Below are 22615 nucleotides of genomic sequence, written 5' to 3'. Positions count from 1 at the left end.
TTTACTCTCCCCCAAAGGTAAAAGAGTGGAATTCCTAATGGGATGCAGAAAGGCAGGGGGTGGGTATTGCTGAAATCTGGGCTGTACTGAAGAGACATTGCCATTTTTTCTTATGGTTGACACACAACGTTACGTTAGTTTCACATGTAGGAGATGTCATTTCTCGGTGCCCATTTGTCCTGAAAAATAGCGAAGAGCTGGGGACAATAAAGGAGGAAACGGTATTTTGTTTTGGGGGGCAGTTTCTTTCTCCTCCAGCCAGCATGAAGAGCTGGGAGATTGGGGACCCAGAGAAGTATGCCCAGCTGGAGCCCTCAGTTGGCAAGGGGACCCCTCCAGGGTGGGAGAAGAAGTCCTTCAGATAATAAAGTTCCAAGCAGCTATGACATGGAATAAGGTCATGATGAGGCATCGGGTTGCTCCTTGATATGGGAAGTCATTAGAGGGTTTTAAAAGGCAAGTAAGATAATATGTTCACTTTAAAAAATAATTTTTTTAATGTTTTTTTTTATTTTTGAAGGAGAGAGAGAGAGAGACAGAATGTGAGTGGAGGAGGGGCAGAGAGAGAGAGAGAGACACAGAATCTGAAACAGGCTCCAGGTTCCCGGCTCCGAGCTGTCAGCACAGAGCCTGATGCAGGGCTCGAACTCATGAGTCTTGAGATCATGACCTGAGCCGACGTCGGATGTTTAACTGAGCCACCCAGGCGCCCCTCACTTTTTCTTTTTTTAAGACTGTAGGAGGTCAAGAGCTGTGTAATATGGGGTCCCCTTCTACTAGAGCCGGAGAATTATATTCCCTCATTAATTCATCCAACAAGCTCATTGTCTTTGGCTCCTTAAGTGCAAGCACAGCACTGGGCACATTATCAAAGATAATGGCCAGGCACCTCCAAGTAAGTTAGAAAGTGTTGAGTCCTATGAGGGAAGGGTTGCTTCTGGCTTGGAGAGCCAGGAACATTTGCATACTTAAGGACAGTCGGGGGAGAATGACATCCAGGAATAAACTGAGGCCAGGAGCAAGGAGGTCAAGAACTTTCGAGGCTCGGCACATAGTCCCCAGCCATTAGCGTGTCTTCCATGGTCATCATAATGTTGCCAATTCATTTAGACGATTGTTGCTGTAGCTTCTATAAATTGGGTCAGTACCAATTAAAGCTAATTTATAATGATAAATCTATAAGGCAGGCGACTCTTTGCTAATGTATTTGCCAGAATTTGACACCCCAGGAGAGTTTTAATTTGCTGTCACTGCAGTTAGCACTTGTGCATGAATATTAATGATCTGCATTATAGGGAAAATGGGGTATGCTGGGTTTCTGGAAAAGGTTGACTTGTTTTCATCTATCTGTGTGTCAGTGTTTTATGTTTATGAATACAAGGAATGAGAACACTGTAGGTGCTCCAATGGAGAGCAGGCCATGCGGACAGGCTAAAGGGGTAAGCAAAGGACAGATGGGCAGAGGTTGGAGGGAAGTAGACAAGATTTGAAGTGGCTCCTGGGGAGAGTGACAGTGAGCTTGCCAGGGGCACTCAGCAGGGCTCCTGGGCAGTGATGTGGGTCCAGGTGGGTGAATCTGCATGTGTGTGTGTGTGTGTGTGTGTGTGTGTGTGTGTGTGTGTGCAGAGGCTCTGGACCACCTCGTTTTCTCATGTGATGCATGAGAAAGGCTCTGGTTTTTATTTCCTTTGCCAACCACCAGTAGGATCTCTCTGGCAATCCTGCAGAATGGTAATTGCCTTATCACGAAACCCTCTCTGCTAGGTTGTGCTCCTCCCCAAACTGAGATGCCAAAATGGGGCGCTCGGGGTGGCCTCTCTTGGCTGCTGTCCCGCCCACCGCAGGCCCCGCGTGGGGATTGTGCAGTGTGGATGGTGGCGATAGAAAAGTCAGCCCGAGGCAGACCACTGGCAGCCACTGTTTATGTGGGCAGGGTGCGGTGAAATGACATTTTCTTGGAGAAACTCTCACATTGACCGGTGGCATTTTAAAAGTCATAGTATCTAAGACAAAGGAGAATCTGAAAAACCAGCTCATGTAGCTGCTCTTTGGAAGACTCGACTGTGACCACCCTGGGAGGGCAGGGTTGAAACCACTTGGTGTTCGAGCCCAGTGCTTCCCACACACTCCCGTGTGCACCCCACGAGCGGCTGTGACTCCACACGACGATGTGTCCCCTTTCCTTTCTCTCCGGTCTCTCCAGGGCCTTGTTTTGTGTGTCACGTCTTGATCCGTCACGCAGGGGATGTTCAATTATTTGAAAAGAAAGGAGCACAAGGTTTGGGACCAAGTACCCTCGCACCTGTCCAGTCTGCCTGTTTCTGGCCAGGTGACCTTCGGCACATCTGTCACTTCCTGAACCCCCCGCTCTCCCCTCTGTTAAATTGGGGCAATAGAAGGTTGGTTACGGGACAAGCACCAGGCACACAGGAGGCACCCAAACCCTAAGCGGCAGGAGCAGCTCCCCACTCCTTCTGGTTCCAGAACGACGCGTGTAAAACAAAACCTGCTCGTTCTTGGCTGCGATTCTCATTAAGAAGTCCAAGTAAACACAGAGAGGTTTAGGCATGGGGTGGGGGGGGGAAGCGCCAGAATTTGGGGAGCAAATGGCTGAAAGCAAAAGGAGGCCAACAGAAAGCAGGCATTGTTACTGTGTCATAAATGCCTCCCGAAAATCTTCCCTTGCGGCCCACCGGTGGACTGAAATGAACAGGCCGTGTTAGGACAGGCCCTCCGCGCCATGGAGTGTTGTAGCCAGAGGACCTGCAAAGGCAGTGACCATCGTAACAGAGAGGTGGCTGGGCTAGCGTCCGCCAGAGTGCTCAGCAGCCCGTCTTTCGTTCTTGGGCTCCCTTTTGAGACGCAGATCTGGGAGGGTGTACTCTCTTCTAATAGGGAACAACGGGTTCGTCACGTTTGGACACCTGATCAGGCCAACCGATGTTTGTTTCAAAATGCAGGGGAAATGTCTCCGAGAGGGTTCTCCTGCGCTGTTTCCCAGGTAGCACAACCCAGGGCACGGGGGCGCCACGACTGGGATCCGTCAAACCCGCTGGCAGTTTTCACCTGTTCTTCTTAATTAGGGTCCGTAAGCTTTCGCTCTGTTTTGTCAGAAAGCCTTCCTCGGGGCCCTCTAAGCATGAAGTTGAGGAGGGGCTGTCCGTTCGTGGCCGGTGTTTTCCTGTTTTGTGTCTGAGCACCTCGCCCCTTTCAACGGGCCCTTGCGAGGCTCTGGGGCTGCCCTGTAGAAAGGAGAGAGCGAGAGTGGGGAGAAGAAAGGAAGATGAAGACAAAAGGGATAACCATAACCTTTTGCCGCTTACGATCCTGGGCCAGGTAGCGCTGAGAAGGCAAGCCCTCCGCACAGACCGCCGTGGGCCAGCTGAATGTGGGGTGCAGTGGCCCGTAAGTTCCAGGATTCTGATTCCATGACCCAGTGTCCCCCAGCAGAACTTGATTGATTGACTCATTGATTGAGACAGCATGAGCGGAGGAGGGACAGAGGGACACACACAGAGTCCAAAGCAGGCTCCAGGCTCCGAGCTGTCAGCACAGAGCCCGACGCGGGGATCGAACCCACGGACCGTGAGACCATGACCTGAGCCGAAGTCGGACGCCTAACCGACTGAGCCGCCCAGGCGCCCCTCTATTATGATACATTTACTTCTTCTTTTATCCTCATCCTTTGATTTGCGTATGTTTGTACAGTAACGTGTTCGTGCACACATGCCTTTTCCAATAAATACATTCCCACATGCTCATACTCAACAAGGTTTAATTGAGCGGATGTAGGACCAAATTGTCGGGCGGCCCCTGCTGGGAGAACCAGATTTGCCACACCCCACTTCCCATAACGGGCGGGACAACTCCGGCAATGGTCTGGAAGCTACCAGGAACTCACGAAGTTCATTTTGAAAATCGCAGATGCAGCACACATGACAAATGAACCGCCCTGGGGCTTATTTTTTCTCCATGCAAAGACGCGAGGAAAGGAATACAGCGCAAAAGAGAGGGGCTTGGCCCACATGTTTTCGTAACTCCGGAGGTAACTTTAGTTTCGGGTTCGCTCTTCCTAGGGCGCAAAGATGTTCGAGAGCAGACGAAGGGCGGCGGCCGTTTGCAGATGTTTTCTGCAGGACACCCTAGGCCCTGCCGGCACGTCTTCCAGATGTCAGCACCAGGCGGGTGCTGGCACGTGCGTGCGTGTGGCCTGGGAGCAGAGCGCGCCTGTCCCCACCTGCCGCAGGTCCCCTGGCTGCAGAATGAAAGACGGCCAGCAGCTGAGGACCAGGCCTCGCCTTCCAGCTGCTCACAGCTCGTTGGACGACGGGGTGGCATTTGGGGTACAGTTAAGATAAGCAACAGAGCCCCCCCCCCCGACACACACACACTTCTGTACCCTCAAGAGCGAGGGAACGGTGGGCGAAATGAGGAACCTGTTTTTATAATGTTTTACTTGTTTATGCACCAAATACTCCTTTAATGTTTATCCTGTGCCAGGCATTGTTCTCGGTGTATTGTTTTAAATTTAAAAAAACCTCTTTTTTAACATTTACTTATTTTTGAGAGAGAGAGAGCACGCGAGCGCATGGGTGGGGGAGGGCCAGAGAGAGCGAGGGAAACAGAATCCAAAACAGGCTCATGGCTCTGAGCTGTCAGCACGGAGCCCGACGCGGGGCTTGAACTCACAAACTGTGAGATCGTGACCTGAGCCGAAGTCGGCCGCTGAACTGACTGAGCCACCCAGGCGCCCCGTCTGTATATTGTTTTGAAAAACAGGAACTCGGCTATGCTTCACGCAGCCTTAAAGGCTGGTTAGTAGCATTAGCCCATTTTACAGGTGAGGAGTCTAAAAGATCAGAGAGGTGACGTCACTTGCCCGGGGCCACACAGCTTGTCAGTGGCCGACCAGGGCTCACACAAGCCCCCAGACCTGGGCTCACAGACCTCCCTGTAGATGGGGAGATGCTTAGCTCTGCACACACTGAGAAGTCCACACGATGCGCTTGTCTTTCTAGTGGAGATTCCCATGTCTTTCAGAATTATCTTAGTTTTTGCTTGATTTCACAACAGGCCTTTCTAAACGTATCATATGCAACGTGTTCATGTAATGTTATCACAAAAATGACGTTACGTTGTCTTCCACGTTTTTGAGCACTTACTATGTGCAGACGTTCTGTAGGCGTTAATTCTAATCCTTAAACTGCAGGGAAGAGATTTGTGTCCCTTTCACAGAAGAGAAAGCTGAAGCCAGTAGCTTGTCACTCAGCTGACATGCCCAGCCAAGACGTGCACTGATGTCTGTTACAGGATAGAATTCAGTGTAAACAGGTGCTTCTTGATCCCCTACCAAGGGAGCCGGTTAATTTCGCAGAGCGCCCCAGCGGTCCCTGTGGTGAACTGGTGCCTTGCCAGGGGGTGGGCGGTTAGCCAGGGACAGTGCCCCTTCACGCCTGTCATCCGGGGCTGGCGTTTCCCCTCACAGGCGCCCCAGCTCGGATGATGAATTGTGTGGTCCCCCTACCTGCAGGATGCCGCGTGGTTTCCAGGCGACTGTGTCCCCAGCCTCCACCCCTCAGGGGCTGGCTCCCTTTGATCCAGTGGAGTCTTGAAGTTTTTTCTTCTGCTGGGCTTCATTAAGCCCTCAGTTGGTCTGAGGTTTTCCCCCCCCCCAGTTGTAAATGTCGCATGGTTCTTGGTATTCAGGTTAACAAATTAGCCCAATTAGATGGGTAAATTAGTCATTCGAACTTTCCGAAGGCCTGCCGGAGGAGCTTTGTGAAATAGCATTTATAGTTTTCTAACAAGCAATTTAAAGGACACCAGCATGTGGCATTTGTTTAAGAGTAAAATGTCCTAAACAATGCCCTACTTAAAAACAGATTTCAGAAGTTGCTCACAGACTCCGAAACACGGCGGAGTATATACCCCTGTGTTGTCTCGTAGAAGCATTTCCAAACGGGTCTCTTATTCCTGGGGGCTACGGCCCAATACAGCAGGGTTACCGAAACCCAGACTTATTTCAACCCAGTTGAAAGTTGAATTCCGAACCTTTTGCCAAATTGATTTTTCTGTACCAGCCGAGTTTCTAAATAGGCCTCAAAACAGACTGCTCTGGACTCCAGAGTGATAGATGATAAAGAACCGGCGAAAGGGGGTGCAGCTGGCAGTGGAGGCCGGGAGGCACGGTGGGGGAAAAAAGCAGCGTCCCTTAATAGCTCATTGAAAGCGCATAAGCTCTTGAACCTCACTGGACTCGGTTTCCTCCTGTTTCGAAAGCAACAGTCCTCTCCAGGGTTGAATGAGATAATGCATCGACCGTGCCTGAAACACAAGAGGCGCGCCATCAACCTGAAGTCCCTTCCTTCCTTCGTGGATCCTTTTAAGTGTTAGCTTCAGAGGCCGGCGTCCTTGTGCCTGGCTCAATTGGCTCTTCAAACAATCTTATTAATGCCTATTAAAATGAAACCCAATAAAAATGCCAATATTTGGTGTTGAAATAATTGATGTAGCAGAGACGGACCATGGAGCACCCAGGCAGGCCCCTGGTGCAATTTAGCCTCACACCTGGGGGATGAATTTCACAACTGTAATTGCTACCATATAATTCTTATTAATGTTGTGCTATAATTCCTATTTATTCCACGGGGCTTGTAAATGCATTAAGACTTGTCAACATATTATTTTACACTGTTTATGATCTTTAGAATTATGTCCTTCGGGGTTGTATTGTGCAAAAGCTCGACATAAATGGCTTTGGGCCTCATTAAAAAAAGAGCAAAAAGCGGCTGCTTGTTGAAGTGGTTCTCCGTCCCCACCGTCCTGAACAGAAGTCTGGGAAGCACATTTTTTTTTTTTTTTTTTTAAATTTTTTTTTTCAACGTTTATTTATTTTTGGGACAGAGAGAGACAGAGCATGAACGGGGGAGGGGCAGAGAGAGAGGGAGACACAGAATCGGAAACAGGCTCCAGGCTCCGAGCCATCAGCCCAGAGCCTGACGCGGGGCTCGAACTCACGGACCGCGAGATCGTGACCTGGCTGAAGTCGGACGCTTAACCGACTGCGCCACCCAGGCGCCCCTGGGAAGCACATTTTTAATTCAATTCCGAACAGAGCTCTTAACGTCAGGAACACAAGGGAGTCCCCTCCTCCCATCCGAGCAGTCTGACTGGGATGGGTGAGCCGGCCCTCCCAGGGAATGCCGTGAAAAGACAGGTGTAGACAGGACCCTGGGGACAGGTGTGGTAGGGAGGTGTTTGGTCCTCCATGAGCTGCAACTTGTACTCGGACATGAGTTGGGTTTGGAGCTTCAGGTGTTTCTGGGTCCCCCCAGCCCCCTGCTCCCTAGCTTCTGGTAACCCCCTTTTAGTTCCAGATTTCCTCGTAGTCCTCTCAGTTCGAGCTGTAAAGGAAAAGATCTGAAATTAATTCCCACTGAAGTGTAGCTAGCTATTCAGTGTCAAGTGTAACCCCCTCCCGCAGGTGTTTGCATTTACGAGGCTAATACGCGTGAACTTCTGGGGACAGAATTCTGTGCATTGGAACGTCAGACGTAGCCGGTGTGTACGTGTTCGGGCAGGGGTGTCTGCCGTGGCTGGGTGTCTTCGGCTTGGGCCTCAGAGCCTTCCCGGCACCTTTGGAGTCACGGACTGGCCTGCCAGGACGTCCCGGTCAAGCTCTTGCTCAGCTAATTGCCCGCCAGGAGTCGTTGGGCAGCTCTTAATCTGGTCTCTTAGTGGAAACGCAGGTCTCTCTGCCCCCAGGGCAATCCCTTTGTGCCTGGAATGTTCTCCCAGGGCAGGAGGAGTGGCCCCCGTGTGGTCACCCATTCCTCCCTGCCCTGCGGGTGGCAGGAGCAAACTGGAGGGAGCCCTAGGACCGCTGCTGACGGCTCTTGCGCTTCTCTGACCCTGCAGGCAGCGAGTACGACGAGGAGGAGGTCGACTACGAGGAGTCGGACAGCGATGAGTCCTGGACCACGGAGAGCGCCATAAGCTCCGAAGCCATCCTCAGCTCGATGTGCATGAACGGAGGGGAAGAGAAGCCTTTTGCCTGCCCGGTTCCTGGATGTAAAAAGAGATACAAGGTAAACGCGGTACCACCACCCCACCGGGCATGACTGCGTGGAAAAACAAGCCCCACGTCGGGTAGCAGCTCCTCCTTCCGAAGCGAGCGTGCAGCCCGGGCAGAGACGCCCCCCTCTCCCGTGCCGGCTGAGTGCCCGGTCCTCCCGGAGACATGTGCCTGGGCACGCGCGGGCCCCTGGTCCCTGGCAGTTCGGTGGGGTTTCCCCTTTGCTCATCTGCGCGGGAGCTGCAGGTCGAAAGAGGGGGTGTTTTTGGTAGGAGGATCGTGTTCCCGGTGGTCTTGAAACTCATGTCCTATCAGTCAGAATATCAAGTGTGTCACCTGTTTGCCAAGCACCTGCCTCAGTGGTTGGCTGTGCAGGTGGCTCACAGAAGGCGGCCTTGATGTCTTAAAAGTAGTGGATGTGCTAGGGTATTTAGCTTTCGGGGAGGGAGCTCTTGCCCCCTCCCCCCCCACCAGCCCCCCCTTAACTGGCAGGAAAGGCAGAAAAGGGGGCTTTGAAATCTTTCTCACCAACGGCCCACCTCAGTGCCCTCTCTATATAGATGATGTGGAACCCGTGTCTCCGAGAGCCTGGCTGGGAGTCATGAACAGCCCGGGGCACTAGATCTTCTGTTAAGTAAACTCAAAGGGACAAAACAATGAGGAACACCCACAACATTCAGGTGTCAGTCCAGAGGGCGCCTTAAAAAACAAATTTTTTTTTTTTTTGGAAGGAAGAATATTTATTATATAAATATTAAAATCTATACATTCTTAGCTGATGATACATACTTGATTAAAAAGTCTTTTACTTTTCGGGGCACCTGGGTGGCTCCGTCGGTTAAGTGTCTGACTTCAGCTCAGGTCACGATCTCACGGTTCGTGAGCGCGAGCCCCACATTGGGTTCTGTGCTGACCGTGTGGAGCCTGCTTGGGATTCTGTCTCCCTCTCTCTGCCCCTCTCCCCCTCAAAACTAAATAAACAAACACTTTAAAAAAAAATTGCAACACTTCTGCCAAGTGTCAGCAACTCTTTAAAATCCAGCTGTGAGACAGAAATATAAAAATCAGAAACATACTTGGTACATTTGATGATATGCGAATTTACCCATAGCTCAGCAGGTTGACCTTTTTTTTAATAAAAAGGCTTAAAAGATGTGCAACAGCATAAGCAGTTCTCACATTGCTCTTAAATATGTCCCTGAACACTAAAAAAGAAAACGACTTCAGTATTTTTTGTGCCAGCCACTATATAGAAGCATGCAAAACAAATGAATCACAAAACTAAGTGGCCAAGGTTTCACCTATTTTATACTGTTAGCATTTTATCATGGAAAAGTCCAGATATGCTTTGTGTAAAATGAAAATGCCAGGGTGGAGGTGTGAGAATCCCATCAGGACAGGGGAGCTGTTGGGGTCAGAACATGACTCAGAGTTACAGACGCACATTTTCTTTCTTTTTTTTTTTTTAACGTTCATTTATTTTTGAGACAGAGCATGAACGGGGCAGGGTCAGAGAGAGAGAGAGGGAGACAGAATCTGAAACAGGCTCTAGGCTCTGAGCTGTCAGCACAGAGCCCGACGCGGAGCTCGAACTCGCGGACCGTGAGATCATGACCTGAGCCGAAGTCGGACGCTTAACCGACTGAGCCATCCAGGCGCCCCCGGACACACTTTTTCTATGTCAGAGGCATGGAAGGCAGAGTAGGAAAGGCAAGGAGGCTGTTACCTCGGGAGGCCAGAAAGCCAAGGGATTGTCAGACAGGCCCATTTTTCCAGAGGGTAGCTCTTGCGGGGCAGAAAGAGAGTTTTCCTTCTCTATTTATTTCAAAGTGGACAAAGCTGGACCGAGAATTCGCTCATTGATTCCTGCCTGCTTTCCAGATGCCCCTCTCTCCAGGCTTCCCTGCCCCCTTCATTCCTTCTCCACAGCCTCCCCCCGCCTCCCCACCTCACTTGTTTTCCTACCATTATTCTTTGGCTGTAATTTTTCTCTTGGGTTTCCAGCAATTTCTCCTGTAGTTGTCTGCATCTGGGTGGTTGGGGACTTGAGTGTTCTTTCTGCACGTAAGGCCAAAAGAAAATTGAGTGAAGCTTGGGCTGCGGAGGCTGCCTGACTCAGTACCACCAGCTGACAGATGACCCCGGGTGGCAATTAGTGGTCCTGATTTCCATGAGGGAAGTGTGAGTTTCCTTTTCTGGGCCAGAATGCCAAGTAATGCTACGTGGGCCAAGAACAAACACGTAACTACTTCTAACCGAGTGCTTGAGGAAGCGTGGTCATACTCCTTTCAAGCTTCGGTTTGACTCTTTCTGCTGGGAAGTTACTGGCCGCAGGGCAGTGGTGAGCTCTGGTGTAATTCCTGCCTCTTATTTACTGCATGACGGTCGGATTGGGTATTGGCTTGAGGAAGGTTTAATGAGCGGCTGTGCTGTGGCGTCAGGCAGAATCCAGAAGTGGTGCCATCTTGTTGTTCATTCCCAGGGCTCTCTTCAGACTCGTCCGCTGTTGGCAGGGAGTCTCTAACCCGTTAGCCGCTTGGGCACCGACCCCAGGTCAGTGCTTCTCGCCACTTCCCAGCATTTGCAGAACAGAGAGGTGACGTTCCTAACTTTCTAGACTTCATGCTGAGTTGGGCAAGGGAGAGGGGCCCGGCAGGACAGCCGAGTCTCCATGTTGTTTCCCGGATGAATCCCTTTGCCTGGGGTGCTCCCTTTCCCTCCTCTCTCCATCAGCACTTCTCATTTGAATTCCCCTCACTTCTCAAGGCACGGCTCAAATGCCACCTCCTCTGGGGGAGGCTGTACCAAGTTTCCCGGCGCTCATTCGCCAACTGAAGTTCGATCCCCTGACCTTTCCGCTTGCTCTGTTCATACCACTGGAGAGAGCACTTACTAGCTTTTCACCCCAAGGGTCCACACAGCTCATAGACCCTTCAGCATCGATCACAGGGCTTGGACAAGTAGATACTCTGAGGATAAAGGAGCAGAGGCAAAATGTATGGGGAAGAAGACAACGCCCCTCCCCCCCCCCCGCCCCCAGCCAACCACCAGGACCCCAGAGCAGTAACGTGATTTTGGATTTGTCCCAGACACGTTTCAGGCCTGGAATAACTGATCCCATCCACCTTGGTGCAACCCACACTCTTCTTCTGACTGCAGGCAAGAGAGAGAGGACTCCCCAAGCTTGTAACTGGGAATGGCTTTAAAAGATGGGCTGTGGTGCTTTGAGGTTTTTTTGCCTTTGATAAGTTTAAATATTAGAGTTGTTAGAATTAAGGGTATTTTTAAGAAATAGGCAACAGAACAAGCTGTCCCCTGCACTTTCTCTGGAAGGGTCCCTCTGCTACATGGAGAACATTGGTGGTTTCAGCATCATGAAGAAAGCGTGAAGCCGGCCTCTCATGTCCAGATACACAGCCAGGCAGGTGTGAGCTCGAGGTTTCTGGGAAGGCCACATCAGCCCTTCTCTCCCTCAGTGGATCTAAATCTCGTTCCCTCTCCTAACTGTCCCATCAGAAGCCCTGGTGGGGGTATAACAGGCAACCTTTCCAGAAAGCAACTTGGCAGTAAATAATCAGAACATCAAAAAAAAAAAGAAAGAAAGAAAAAGAAAAAAAAAGTCCATGTTCTTAGCTCCATAGTCTCCTAGAAATGCATCCCAAGCACATCGTCAGGGATGCAGAGATTGATATACAAGGATGTTCATCACACTATGACAGCACAAATTTAGGAAACACTAAATTTCTAACAGTAGGGCAATGGAATAAAATGATGCCCTCAAAATCCTTCTTTCAAAAAAAAATACATAATGATGGGAGACTCCAATCTCCTATGATAGATCTCTCATGGGGAAAATGCTGGACGGAGGTAGCTCAGATGTTCAATAGTGATTAACCTGTTCTTTTTTTATGTTCCTTTGCATTTTCTACATTTGTACAATTACCCTCGACACAGATTGCTTTAATAAAGGGACTTTAAAGATGTGACTCCCACCTGACTCATCCTGGACGTTGTATGTGCGGCCATGGGGTGTCCAGTGGGGGAGTGACTTCCATTTCAGCTCTCAGGCTGGTTGGTGTCACCACGCTGCTACAGGTGGCTTTACTTTCCACTCTAACATCACCACCCCCTCCAACCCCAGCTCGTTTAATTTTTCTTCCTTATCAAATCCCCAAGTGATTTCATCCTCTCCTTTATGTAGAGCATCAAGGCCTGCGGGGAACTGAAAGTTAGTTTTTATATCAAGGGCACATGTCACATACTGTAGTTATTCGGGTCTGAGTACGGACTGTAAAAATCAAATACTGTCGAGGACACAGTGGCCCCGCTTGGCGTCCAGACTTTAGGTTTCATGATTTGATCTGGACTGGAATTTGGAGAAGAGCGTCTGAATTGTTCGTTGTGCGTTGACTGGTTCTAGTCCCTCATCAGGGCAGGTAGCTCCTGATGGTAGAACCTGGCATGGAAATGAGCTGATGCCACCCCTGCCTGCCTGTGCCCCCTTGCTGCCTCCTCCCTGCCTTCCGGCACATGCCAGCCCTGTGTCAGACCACCATAGTTTACTGACCGTTTTCTCCAGATGGAGTGTCCCAATCCTTCCCAACTTGTAAGATTTTTCAAAGACCACCAGCTGGTTGTACTACATAGTAAGTACCTAGCACTTCAGGTATGTGGAATTCTGGGAGAAATGTGGACTACTCTGGAATCCGGCATCCCTGGGTTCCCATCCCAAGCCTATCATTTACCTGCTTCACTCACCTTCTCAGTGTCCATTTCATCTAAAACAGGAGTACTGGATAAGACAGGACACCTCAAATACTCAGCATGAGAAGCTCTTCATGTTACTGACCTTCCTTGCCCCCCCCCCCCTTTCTTCTTTCCCTTTTTAAAGATGAACTCCCGGGGCAGCTGGGTGGCTCAGTTGGTTAAGCATCCGACTTCGGCTCAGGTCATGATCTCACGGTTCGTGGGTTCGAGCCCCGCGTCGGGCTCTGTGCTGACAGCTCAGAGCCTGAAGCCTGTTTCAGATTCTGTCTCTGCCTCTCCCTGACTCACGCTCTGTCTCTCAAACATAAATAAATGTAAAAAAAAAAAAAAAAAAAAAATTCAAAGATCAACTCCCTTTCCTCTTTCCAGAGACCAGAGGATTTAAGCACTTCATTTTCAAGTCGCCTGCCATCACCTATTTTAGTTATTAATATTTCTGAAAGACCAAACTTCTTTTAGACTCTCTGCAATTATATATAAATGTCCGTGAATCTTTTTTAACCTCAAGTGTTAGAAAAGTAAAAGTTCCCATTGCTATCTGTGAATGAACAGATGGGGCAAATCTTGAATCTCATTAGAGCTTGCACTAACGTGTGACAGGGTATCCCACTGACACTCGTGAACATTTGAAATCACGGCGAGAGAGAGAGAGACGGGTAAGGTAGGTTTTTTAGGTTCTTTGGCCAACCCTGGAAGAGGCACGTGTTTCCAAATGTGCAAGTGGCTTACTCATTTTTCCAAAGTAATAAAGCAAATGTATGGAGTTAGCGGTGTTTTCCTCAGTCTCACGGCCAGATTCCCACCACCATGTTTACATTCAAGCGGGGAACAGACCACAGACCTGCTGAAATCCCCTCCACCCTGGCCTTGTCCTTCTCCTGCCGAACTCTGGATCCGGTCATGTTGGACTGGCTTCTTGTGGCTTTAGCAATTTCGGGTTTGAGACTTCTCACCTAATGAGTTGTAAAAACTCAGGCCTGGATGAGAGTATCTAAGCCCTGTTCCTGCTGGGAGTCGCCATGCTGTTTTGCTTGCTAGTCAAAGGTAGTTAGTTTTGGTTTCCTCTATTTTGATTTTTGATGATCCATTTTACAAGTTCCCTGTGGAAACGAGGACAGGAAATGTTTGAGTCACCCTTCCATCTACGGAAAAGGACCCTACTAGGTGCTCAGTGAATGTATCTGTTGAGCTTTTAGTAAATGGGATGTCAGCGAGGGACGGATGCAAATTTCTAGTCTTTGCGAGCCAGGAAACTTCCTGCCGTATTGTTACTTAGAAAGCCAGTGGTGCTTTTCTAATGTTTGTACAAACTTACTTCAAGTACCTTAAAACTGTTGTCCTTCGTGGTTCTGTGGGTTGCCTGGCACCAGCTAGGTGGTTCTTACCTGGGTGTCTCATGCGGTGGCAGAACGATGCCAGCTCGGGCTGGGATACGCAGCTGGCCCTACTCGCATCCTTCGGCTTGTGCTGGGGTGGCTGGAATGGCAGGAGGCCGGCAGGGGCAGTCTACCCATCATCTTAATGGGCCTGATTCTGCCACTGTCACTGCTCTCCCTCTGTCCCTGCTGCAGCAGCAGGTTCTCCCCAACATGCCTCTTGTCCCGCATGGAGGGATTGATGCGGGATGGACAGAAACAAAGGTGCGACGCCCCAGAACCCGGTGTCCAGGGCAAAGGGTGTTTGTCCTTGTGCTTTGACGCCACGGACAACCGTCAGTCAGGCTCTGAACACAGCCAACTGATTGCTGTTTGGCACCCTGGGTTCAACTAAGTCAAGCAGGATAATGTGTATTATGGATCTCTGAGAGGGGAATGTAAATAGTAATAATCACTGAACCCATTTTAATGGCAACTCAACTTATTCCAGAATAGTGAACCACGTTCTAACAAATTCGCCACTCACAGATGCTTACTACGGGCCAGGCACTGTCCTAGATGCCCATGGAACAGCAGGCCGTCCCTGTACCTGGGAGCTCAGGAAGGGCATCTTATGAGTAAAGTTCAAGACTGCTATGTTGGAATCCGAGTTGGGTTTAGGACTAGGCTCAGTGGAATCAGATTCATGTAATACTTTAGGAAACGGCCCACTCTTCTGACGACCTGTTCTCCCGTCTTTGTTTCAAGCTCGCTCTTGTGTCCTCCCTTACTCCCAAATCTGGCAGTAGCAGACCTGGGAGTTGAGAACCTATGCTCTAATATCACCTAATCATCTAATTTTTTTAGGCCATTTATTTTTACTTAAATCTTTCATCACTCAATGCCCGTTTTCTCACCATTTAATTGGGATTGAGCAATAGTAAATTAAGTCCGTGGAGTGATTCAAAGCATGGAGTCTTAGTAGAAATCCAGAATGTGCATGCCAGCTTGAACTTTGGAACTCTTACATTGTTGAGACTTCCATAACCTATGTTTGGAATGCAGCACATAAATGTTCAGTCTGTCCACGGGTGCTTATTTAACACACACAACTGTGTCACGGCATGATTTGGGGCAAGATTTGTGGCAGAGACCCTGCCTTAATGCAAAGTAGAAAATGGACGAAAATTCCAGGTAAGGTAGGTTATTCCAGCCGTCTGGAAGCAAAACACTGAGGTGAGTTTCCGCATCAGGGATTTATATAGATCTTGAACTCTACTGCCCTGTGTCTTCTTTCGAAAGACAGTTTTTTGGTCATCTGAGGCTAAGTTTAGATGACTGTTTGTTGTTAACGCTCTTCCAAATGGAAAAAATGATCCAGAAAGGAAGTACAGTTCTAGGCAGAGGAACTCACTGTGCTTCCTTCTACAGTCCCGAATACATAGTCTATGTCAAATTTGTCAGAGTAAATGACCCACTCTGCACGGCCCACGATCACATCAGGCTGCTGGCACTAGAGCTCAGGCAAAGCCTACCCTGTACACACCTGCCATCCAGGAGACGTCCATTGTAATCCAGACCCACACCGAGGTTTTCCCCAGTCTGACATCTTGGTTGCATCTAATCGGTGACGTTTTGTCTTCTCCACAGAATGTGAATGGCATCAAGTACCACGCTAAGAATGGTCACAGAACACAGATCCGCGTCCGCAAACCATTCAAATGTCGTTGTGGTAAGAGTTACAAGACAGCTCAGGGCCTGCGGCACCACACAATCAATTTCCACCCCCCGGTGTCGGCTGAGATTATCAGGAAGATGCAGCAATAACATGCTGGTCCCCAACTGTGCCAAGAAACCCTCACCAGCAGTTGCTGATTTTGAAAACAGCCACCTTTTTGCAGGGGAAGCATTCAGCAACCCTTTAAAGAATTAAATGCATGCTTTAAAACTTTTCTGTAATTTTGGAATGATGTATCTTTGTAGAGTTAATGATTTTGTACATTTGCACATGTCATCATCATACCCATTTTCATTACTTTGATATAAGGTGCTAAACAGAAAAAGCTCTAGGTTCTTCAGCACATTTCCCCCAACAGAAAATAAGATTGAGGGCATGTTGCATATTATTAGGTTGTATTGCAGTGATATCAACTGGGGGGAGGAGGGGCTGGCACTGAGATTTTTTTTTCCCCCAAGATTGTAATGTGATTGAAGTTTTTCAACACATCAACTCACTATGTTCAAAACCAAAATAATACCTTCATTATCAAACTGGTTACCATGCCTTACATAATGGAGTTAGTATTTGTGAGTAGAAAGACTTTAGGTAATGGAAATATAAATAAGAATGTTTAACATAATATGCTAAAAGTATTTTCATATTTAAATAACATACGTAAAAGGTGTGCTTTCTGTGTTTTATATTATCTTGCAAATCCTTCTGCCCCTTAAAAAGCTGAAAATCTTGCCATCTGACTTACCAATCATTTGTGTTATAAATGGCATTTTTGTACAAAATAGTCTATTCAGTTCACTCATTAATTTCACACACATTCATGGAGTGCCTGCTGGGTGCAAGGGATTCAGTTTATGCCTGTTGATATTTGTGGACCAAGATACCAGTTTAGTGAAATACTTTTCCCTGAAATCTGTTAGAAAACACTTTGAAATACTTAAGTGCAAATTTTGTGTGTGTGAAATTTAGTTCTATCTTCATCTTTAGGTGAAGTTTTAAAGCACTTTGTAGTTCTCTATTGCCAACAGATTTAATGTTTTATGTGTTGCCAATTCTTGCAACCACTGCCCTAACAAACCTATGGGTTGCAAATAAGAAAATTACAAGCACGTTTCAAAGAGAACATTTTTGTTAAGATCCCCCCACGCCACCCCCCAACTGCCTCTTCACGCTCACTGTGTTTTTAGACATTTTTTTTGAAGGCACTTTTCCCATCACATTGTAGAGGTCTGTATTCCCATTGGCAACGTCTGTTTAGCTTTATAAAACATTTTGCCGAAACACGAAATTGAGCCTTATTGACAATTAAGTGCTTCTTGTGGCAGGTGGTCAGAGAGTGACTAATATGACCCATTAGAGTGACCTACGTCTGGACCATTCCTGAAGTTTTTCTCACCAACAATACCATCATGCCTTGAGTGTTCTTTTCTCCCAAGTGCTATTCCTTAAACATGCAAGAGTTTACCAACTGCCTCATTATGCAATAAAAATTGCTCTGAGATGGCTAACTGCCCACAAAACTGGTGAAAAGCAAACTCGAACTGCTTACAAAATAACTTTCCATGTTCCCATTTGATGAAAGTCTTACAGCTGGGAAGCAGGTGTCCCTCCTCAATTCTTCACACAGTCTGAAAGGATGACTGGCCAGATGGGTAAGCTTCCATATTCTTCAGTTGTCGATCCCTCATAATGAGGGATTTTAAAGTATTTCTAAAGACACTGCCCTCGAAAAATTTCCTCAGATCTCTGAAGAGTGGTCTTGGTCCTGAATATACAGTGTTCTAGGTTGATAAAGGGTGATCCAGACAATGAGAAGCAACTAGTTGGTGCATAAGAAGGCCCTGCTTGGATACTTCATATCTCTACCTATAATTGACCAAATTTTTTTTAGGCCAGCAATCATTATTTAGCTTTGCTCCTTCTAGTGCAAGAAATGTAGGCTGGATCAGTAGTTCAACAGCTAAACAGTCATAAAATAGTCATTGTGCATGTTAAATTTCTTTCAACTATAAAACAAATTCAATTTCTATTTACTTATTCCTTGTGACAGTATTACTAAACAGGTAAGGATGGGAATATTTTGTTATACCGTGTATAGTGAATGTATCGTACTGTGTCTGTGAAAACTGTGCTTTAAATTATATTTTCATATGTTTTGTTGGGGACAGAGCACATTAAGTTTGAAAGCAACAGAGGTTTGTTTTAGAACTGAAGGCAACTTAATCAAAATTGCTGTCAAGAAAAGCTGCTTATAAATGTAAATGAAATCATTTAAAATAAACTGCCTCTGACCCAAAACAAACAGGGCTCTGTATTTTCAGTAGTGTCCGTTACCACCCTGACACGGGGAGGATACTCGTAGGTTGGCTTGCTCCGTAACGAACGGACGCAGCGTGAGACTACCCCCACTGAACGTGTTTTACCCGCACGTCCGCCTCCCGGGAAGGTGAGCCAGGGGCGTCTCGGCTACTGCTGCCTTCTAGTCTGCCACGGCCCGTCTTGCCCTGCACTCATAATTCTTTTTCAAGGATTCCAACAACAATACAACTTCGGCTTTCAGAAACCAACACAAACAACACGATGTGAATGCAGTTCACACACAGCACACCGAAATACCACCACGCGGATTATAAGGTTAACATCCCAGCTACCTTGCTTAAGCTTAAACATTTTGATAACTACAAAAGAAGCAAAATCACAGTAAATTCTTACCATTCATATTTTAAGAGAAACACTGTTTGGAAACTTAACAGCCCAGACCAAAAAAAAAAAAAAAAGATGTTAATGATGTTTACACTTAATGAAAAGCTATCGGAAATAAATTTGACCATGAAATTACACATCTCCAAAAATGTGTCCTCTTTAATGTTAATGAGAATACTACATAGAGACACAATGAACACATTGATTTGCATTTATACATCACATTTTCAATCACTTAGAATCTTCTTTCAAAATTCTCCTCCATCAGGAAAATGTGGAAAAGTTATGGATACACTTTCTGTGATTTTATGCCACAAACACCACTGCTTAGTTGATCCTTTCTATGAAACAGTTGTTATGAAACAACTGCACTGGTGTATTTGTTCCATTTTCCCATTAGACAGAAATACAACTTCAAGATGGCTTAAAAATAATCACTCAAGTCATTCTAAAATGTTTTGGTCATAAAATTAGCAAAATATGCCTTCTATTCCTAAAGCAAACATTTCAAATATCAAAAAGGATTTGCTCTACTGCAAGCATGTGAGCTGATTCTACATGCAGCTCCATTTTTAAAGAAAGTTAAAAAAAATCCTTTCATGGGTTAAATTATGGAAGTTTCTGTATTCAAATAATTATTTTGCCACACTTATGATAAATTATTTTTATTACATAATATTTAGTAGTCATGCTCAATCAACAAGGTCAACAGAAACTTGTAAATATTATGCTAAGTCACACACTCCACATATATATTCAGTGTGGTAACATTAAAACAATCCATTTCCTTTATTCATATAGTTCTGCAAACTGGGGAATAAATAAAGATACAAACACAGAAAAAGTTTTCTTAAGCTGTAAGATTAACAGGGGTTACAATTATATTTATTGATAAGCTGAAGATTGACCCTAGTAACACAAAACTCCAAAGTAGCGCTTGTTCAGAAAAGTGTGGTAGAGGGTACATGGAAGGGATACCTTGTGGTCTCCATAGTGGTCTATTGGAGGTGATTTTTTAAATTGTTAAACTATATTGCTAACTCATAATAAAAAGTAACTAGTCAAAATTTAAAACATTCTGATCAAAATGGGTCTGCACGTGCCTTTCAAAGCCCTGCTGGTCATAGTCAGGAGGGAACTGCTCGCTGCACATTGGGCACACCTTCCAGTGACTTTCAACATGTTCTTCAAACTTGCTCTGATCATAGTTGGGAGGGAACATTAATTCACAGAGGGGACACTTCTTGTGAACATCAAAGCTTGAAGAAACAGAAAAATGAAAGAATTACTATTTCCAAAAAGTAAAATTTCTAAACAGCAATAATCTTCAGGATAGATGTTACATTTATCTACGTAAGCCGATATTTCACACTAAACTTACCTTGAAAGTCTTCACTTCAGAAACCTCTGCTTCTAAACGCTTGCTATTGACAATTATGTAATAAACCACTGTTAAAGCCTCTCAATGGAATTTTACAATTAGACTGACAAAAACTTTTCCATTAAAAGCCCCAAAATGCAATCACATTATGTAAAATGAAGCTTAGTGACAAGAATTCCTCAATTTTTAACACAAAATGCCTTTTGTAAAACTATAAAGATGAACAGAACTTATAATGTGCCTACAGTATTCATTCAGTTTGACCACTACGAGTATTCATGAGCACTGCTTCTTAAAGGATTGCATGCATCCGAATCACCAGGAAGTCAAGTTAAAACACATACTCCTGGGACCCACACCAAGAGTTTTGGGTTGAGAAGGTCCAGGTACCGCCCCGATCATATACATTTCTAACAAGTTTCTAGGGACCATACTTTGAGAACCACTCATCTACATAATCCAAGCTCTACAAAAGGCAAAGAAAAATTACCTGGAATCAAAGCAGAAGCCTGTTCCATGCCCACGTAAATGCTCACTTGGAGGATCGGGAGCAGTGGGCACATGTTCATCTTCCTAGGCAAAACATAATTTTGCAACTTTTGAGAAAAGAGAAACTGAATGTTCTTTAATTCAAACACAGTAAAAAGGAATCAAGATTATACTTTTTAAAATTTTACTTCCGTTACCAATTAGTTTTCACATAAAGGTTTAAAAGTCAATTTTAAAAGCATTCACCATGGGGCGCCTGGGTAGCTCAGTCGGTTAAGCATCCAACTTCAGCTTAGGTCATGATCTCACAACTTAGGTCATGATCTCACAGTCTGTGGGTTCGAGCCCTGCGTCGGGCTCTGTGCTGACAGCTTGGAGCCCGTTCAGATTCTGTGTCTCCCTCTCTCTCTGCCCCTCGCCCGTGCCCGCCCCCCCCCCAAAATAAACATTAAAAGCATTCAGTATGGACTAAGTCTTCTTGAAATAGAAGCAGTATTTAGTGGAAGAATGTACCACACCTGTATATAAAGTACAGATCCATAAACTTGTTTAAACCTATTACGTGTAGGTAACCTTTTGACTTTTTATTGTTCCATACACTAGACTAGATCACCACTTTCATAAAAATTTTAAGATTGCATTGTTTCCTATTATTCAATGAATTTGTAACCTACATCCCATCACATGATACACAGAAATTATCAAGGAAAACTAGTAAAATATGACTTTGCATGTGTATGTTCTTGGGGGCAAACACACAGGCAAATCAAACTGGAAAACTATGATAAAGCAAAGAATGTACCAAACTACAGGCCTCATAACTCTGTTGTGAAAAAAGGAAATTCAGTATTAAGTGTGACAGATTGCCAAGGAAAATTGCTAAAAACCTATAAATCTGAGTTTGAATCAAAGCAAATGCTGGTTTGGATTGCCCACATCCCTGTGGTCACTTTTTAGAGATCTGCATGAGCTACATCAACAGCCAAATATAGACTCACGTCACATCAAAAGCCAACCACATCGCCATAAAGTGCCCATGTGCTTTCTTCCTCTGAGCAGCTGTTGACTGCTCTCATGTCATGAACAATACATAAACAGGTATACCAGGCACTGATGAAAGTCCTTATATTGCTGGGTAGTTATGCTTGTTCCAGAGCCACTACAAATGGGCTAAGCAATCAAGTCTGTCATGGGAAAAGGTACCAACAAAGTGTATACAGTGTGAAATTCTAAGGAAACAAAAGACAAACTGAGTTCTTTTATCAGAAGTGGGAGGTAGGAGAGGTTACCTGGCTATTACTCTGATTATTGCTTCCTAAACAGTCCAAGAAAGGGTAAGGGAGATCTTTTTTTTTTTTTTTTTTTATATTCATCACATGAGAAGATATTTTTGTTTACATATGATTCCCTGTTAAATACTACACTATGTACATATTTTTTCAGTGTGGTAACATTAAGATAATCCCTGTTTCCTTTATTCATAAAGTTTTCAAACTAGGAAACAGATACCAACACAGAAAAACAAGTTTTAATCTTCAGTAAGATTAAGAGGTTACATTTACTGATAAACTGAAGATAGACCTTGACCCAAACTCAAAGTAGCTCTTGGTCAGAAAAGTGTGGTAGAGGGTGCATGGAAGTGATACTTTGTGGTCTCCATAGTGGCCTATTTGAGGTGATTTTTTTCTTTAACTGCTAAACTGTATTACTAACTCACAATAAAAAGGAGTCAAAATTTAAAACATTCTGATCATAATGAGTCTGCACATGCTTTTCAATCCCCTGGTGGTCACAGTCAAGAGGAAACTGCTCACTGCACAAAAACAAAATAGATATAACCTAATGAGGGACTGAGAAATTGGGGAATATACTTCAAGAATATTAAGTCTTCAAGTAACTAAAATCTAGACAGCTTTTAAATCTGTAGGTACAGTAAAATGATACAGTAGTTGAATCTGCTAACCCTAGTATTTAGGACAATAAATTTTAATTCTGTGCCACATTAGCTGCCAGATTTAGGGCTTCCAGCAGCAATATTTGAACAATGAATCTGCTTAAAGAAGTACATATAAAATGATAATGAACACAATTTTCCCAATTATCTTGGAAAA

General features: G+C 45.8%; 2 protein-coding genes across 4 annotated transcripts in view; one reads left to right on the top strand and one right to left on the bottom strand.

The window, feature by feature from the left end:
• Positions 1-18229, top strand: part of JAZF1 (JAZF zinc finger 1) — a 344718-nt gene extending 326489 nt beyond the window's left edge. For both annotated transcript variants that reach the window (XM_047097097.1, XM_047097098.1), the window contains 2 exons: positions 7918-8087; positions 15847-18229. In XM_047097097.1, coding sequence (XP_046953053.1) covers positions 7918-8087; positions 15847-16023 — 347 coding nt within the window. In that variant the 3' untranslated portion in view covers positions 16024-18229. The remainder of the gene's footprint in view (positions 1-7917; positions 8088-15846) is intronic.
• Positions 18230-18766: 537 nt separating this feature from the next.
• Positions 18767-22615, bottom strand: part of TAX1BP1 (Tax1 binding protein 1) — a 98078-nt gene continuing 94229 nt past the window's right edge. For both annotated transcript variants that reach the window (XM_047097094.1, XM_047097096.1), the window contains exons 17-18: positions 20506-20588; positions 18767-19893 (exon numbers count right to left, since the gene is read on the bottom strand). In XM_047097094.1, coding sequence (XP_046953050.1) covers positions 19692-19893; positions 20506-20588 — 285 coding nt within the window. In that variant the 3' untranslated portion in view covers positions 18767-19691. The remainder of the gene's footprint in view (positions 19894-20505; positions 20589-22615) is intronic.

This window comes from Lynx rufus, unplaced genomic scaffold (genome assembly GCF_022079265.1).
Source record: "Lynx rufus isolate CCGP_SWC_20201006 ecotype Redwood Valley unplaced genomic scaffold, mLynRuf1.p SCAF_4, whole genome shotgun sequence".
NCBI classification, from domain to species: Eukaryota; Metazoa; Chordata; class Mammalia; order Carnivora; family Felidae; genus Lynx; species Lynx rufus.
The sequence above is the reverse complement of the archived record's forward strand: the minus strand, read 5'-3'. Positions and strand labels throughout refer to the sequence as shown.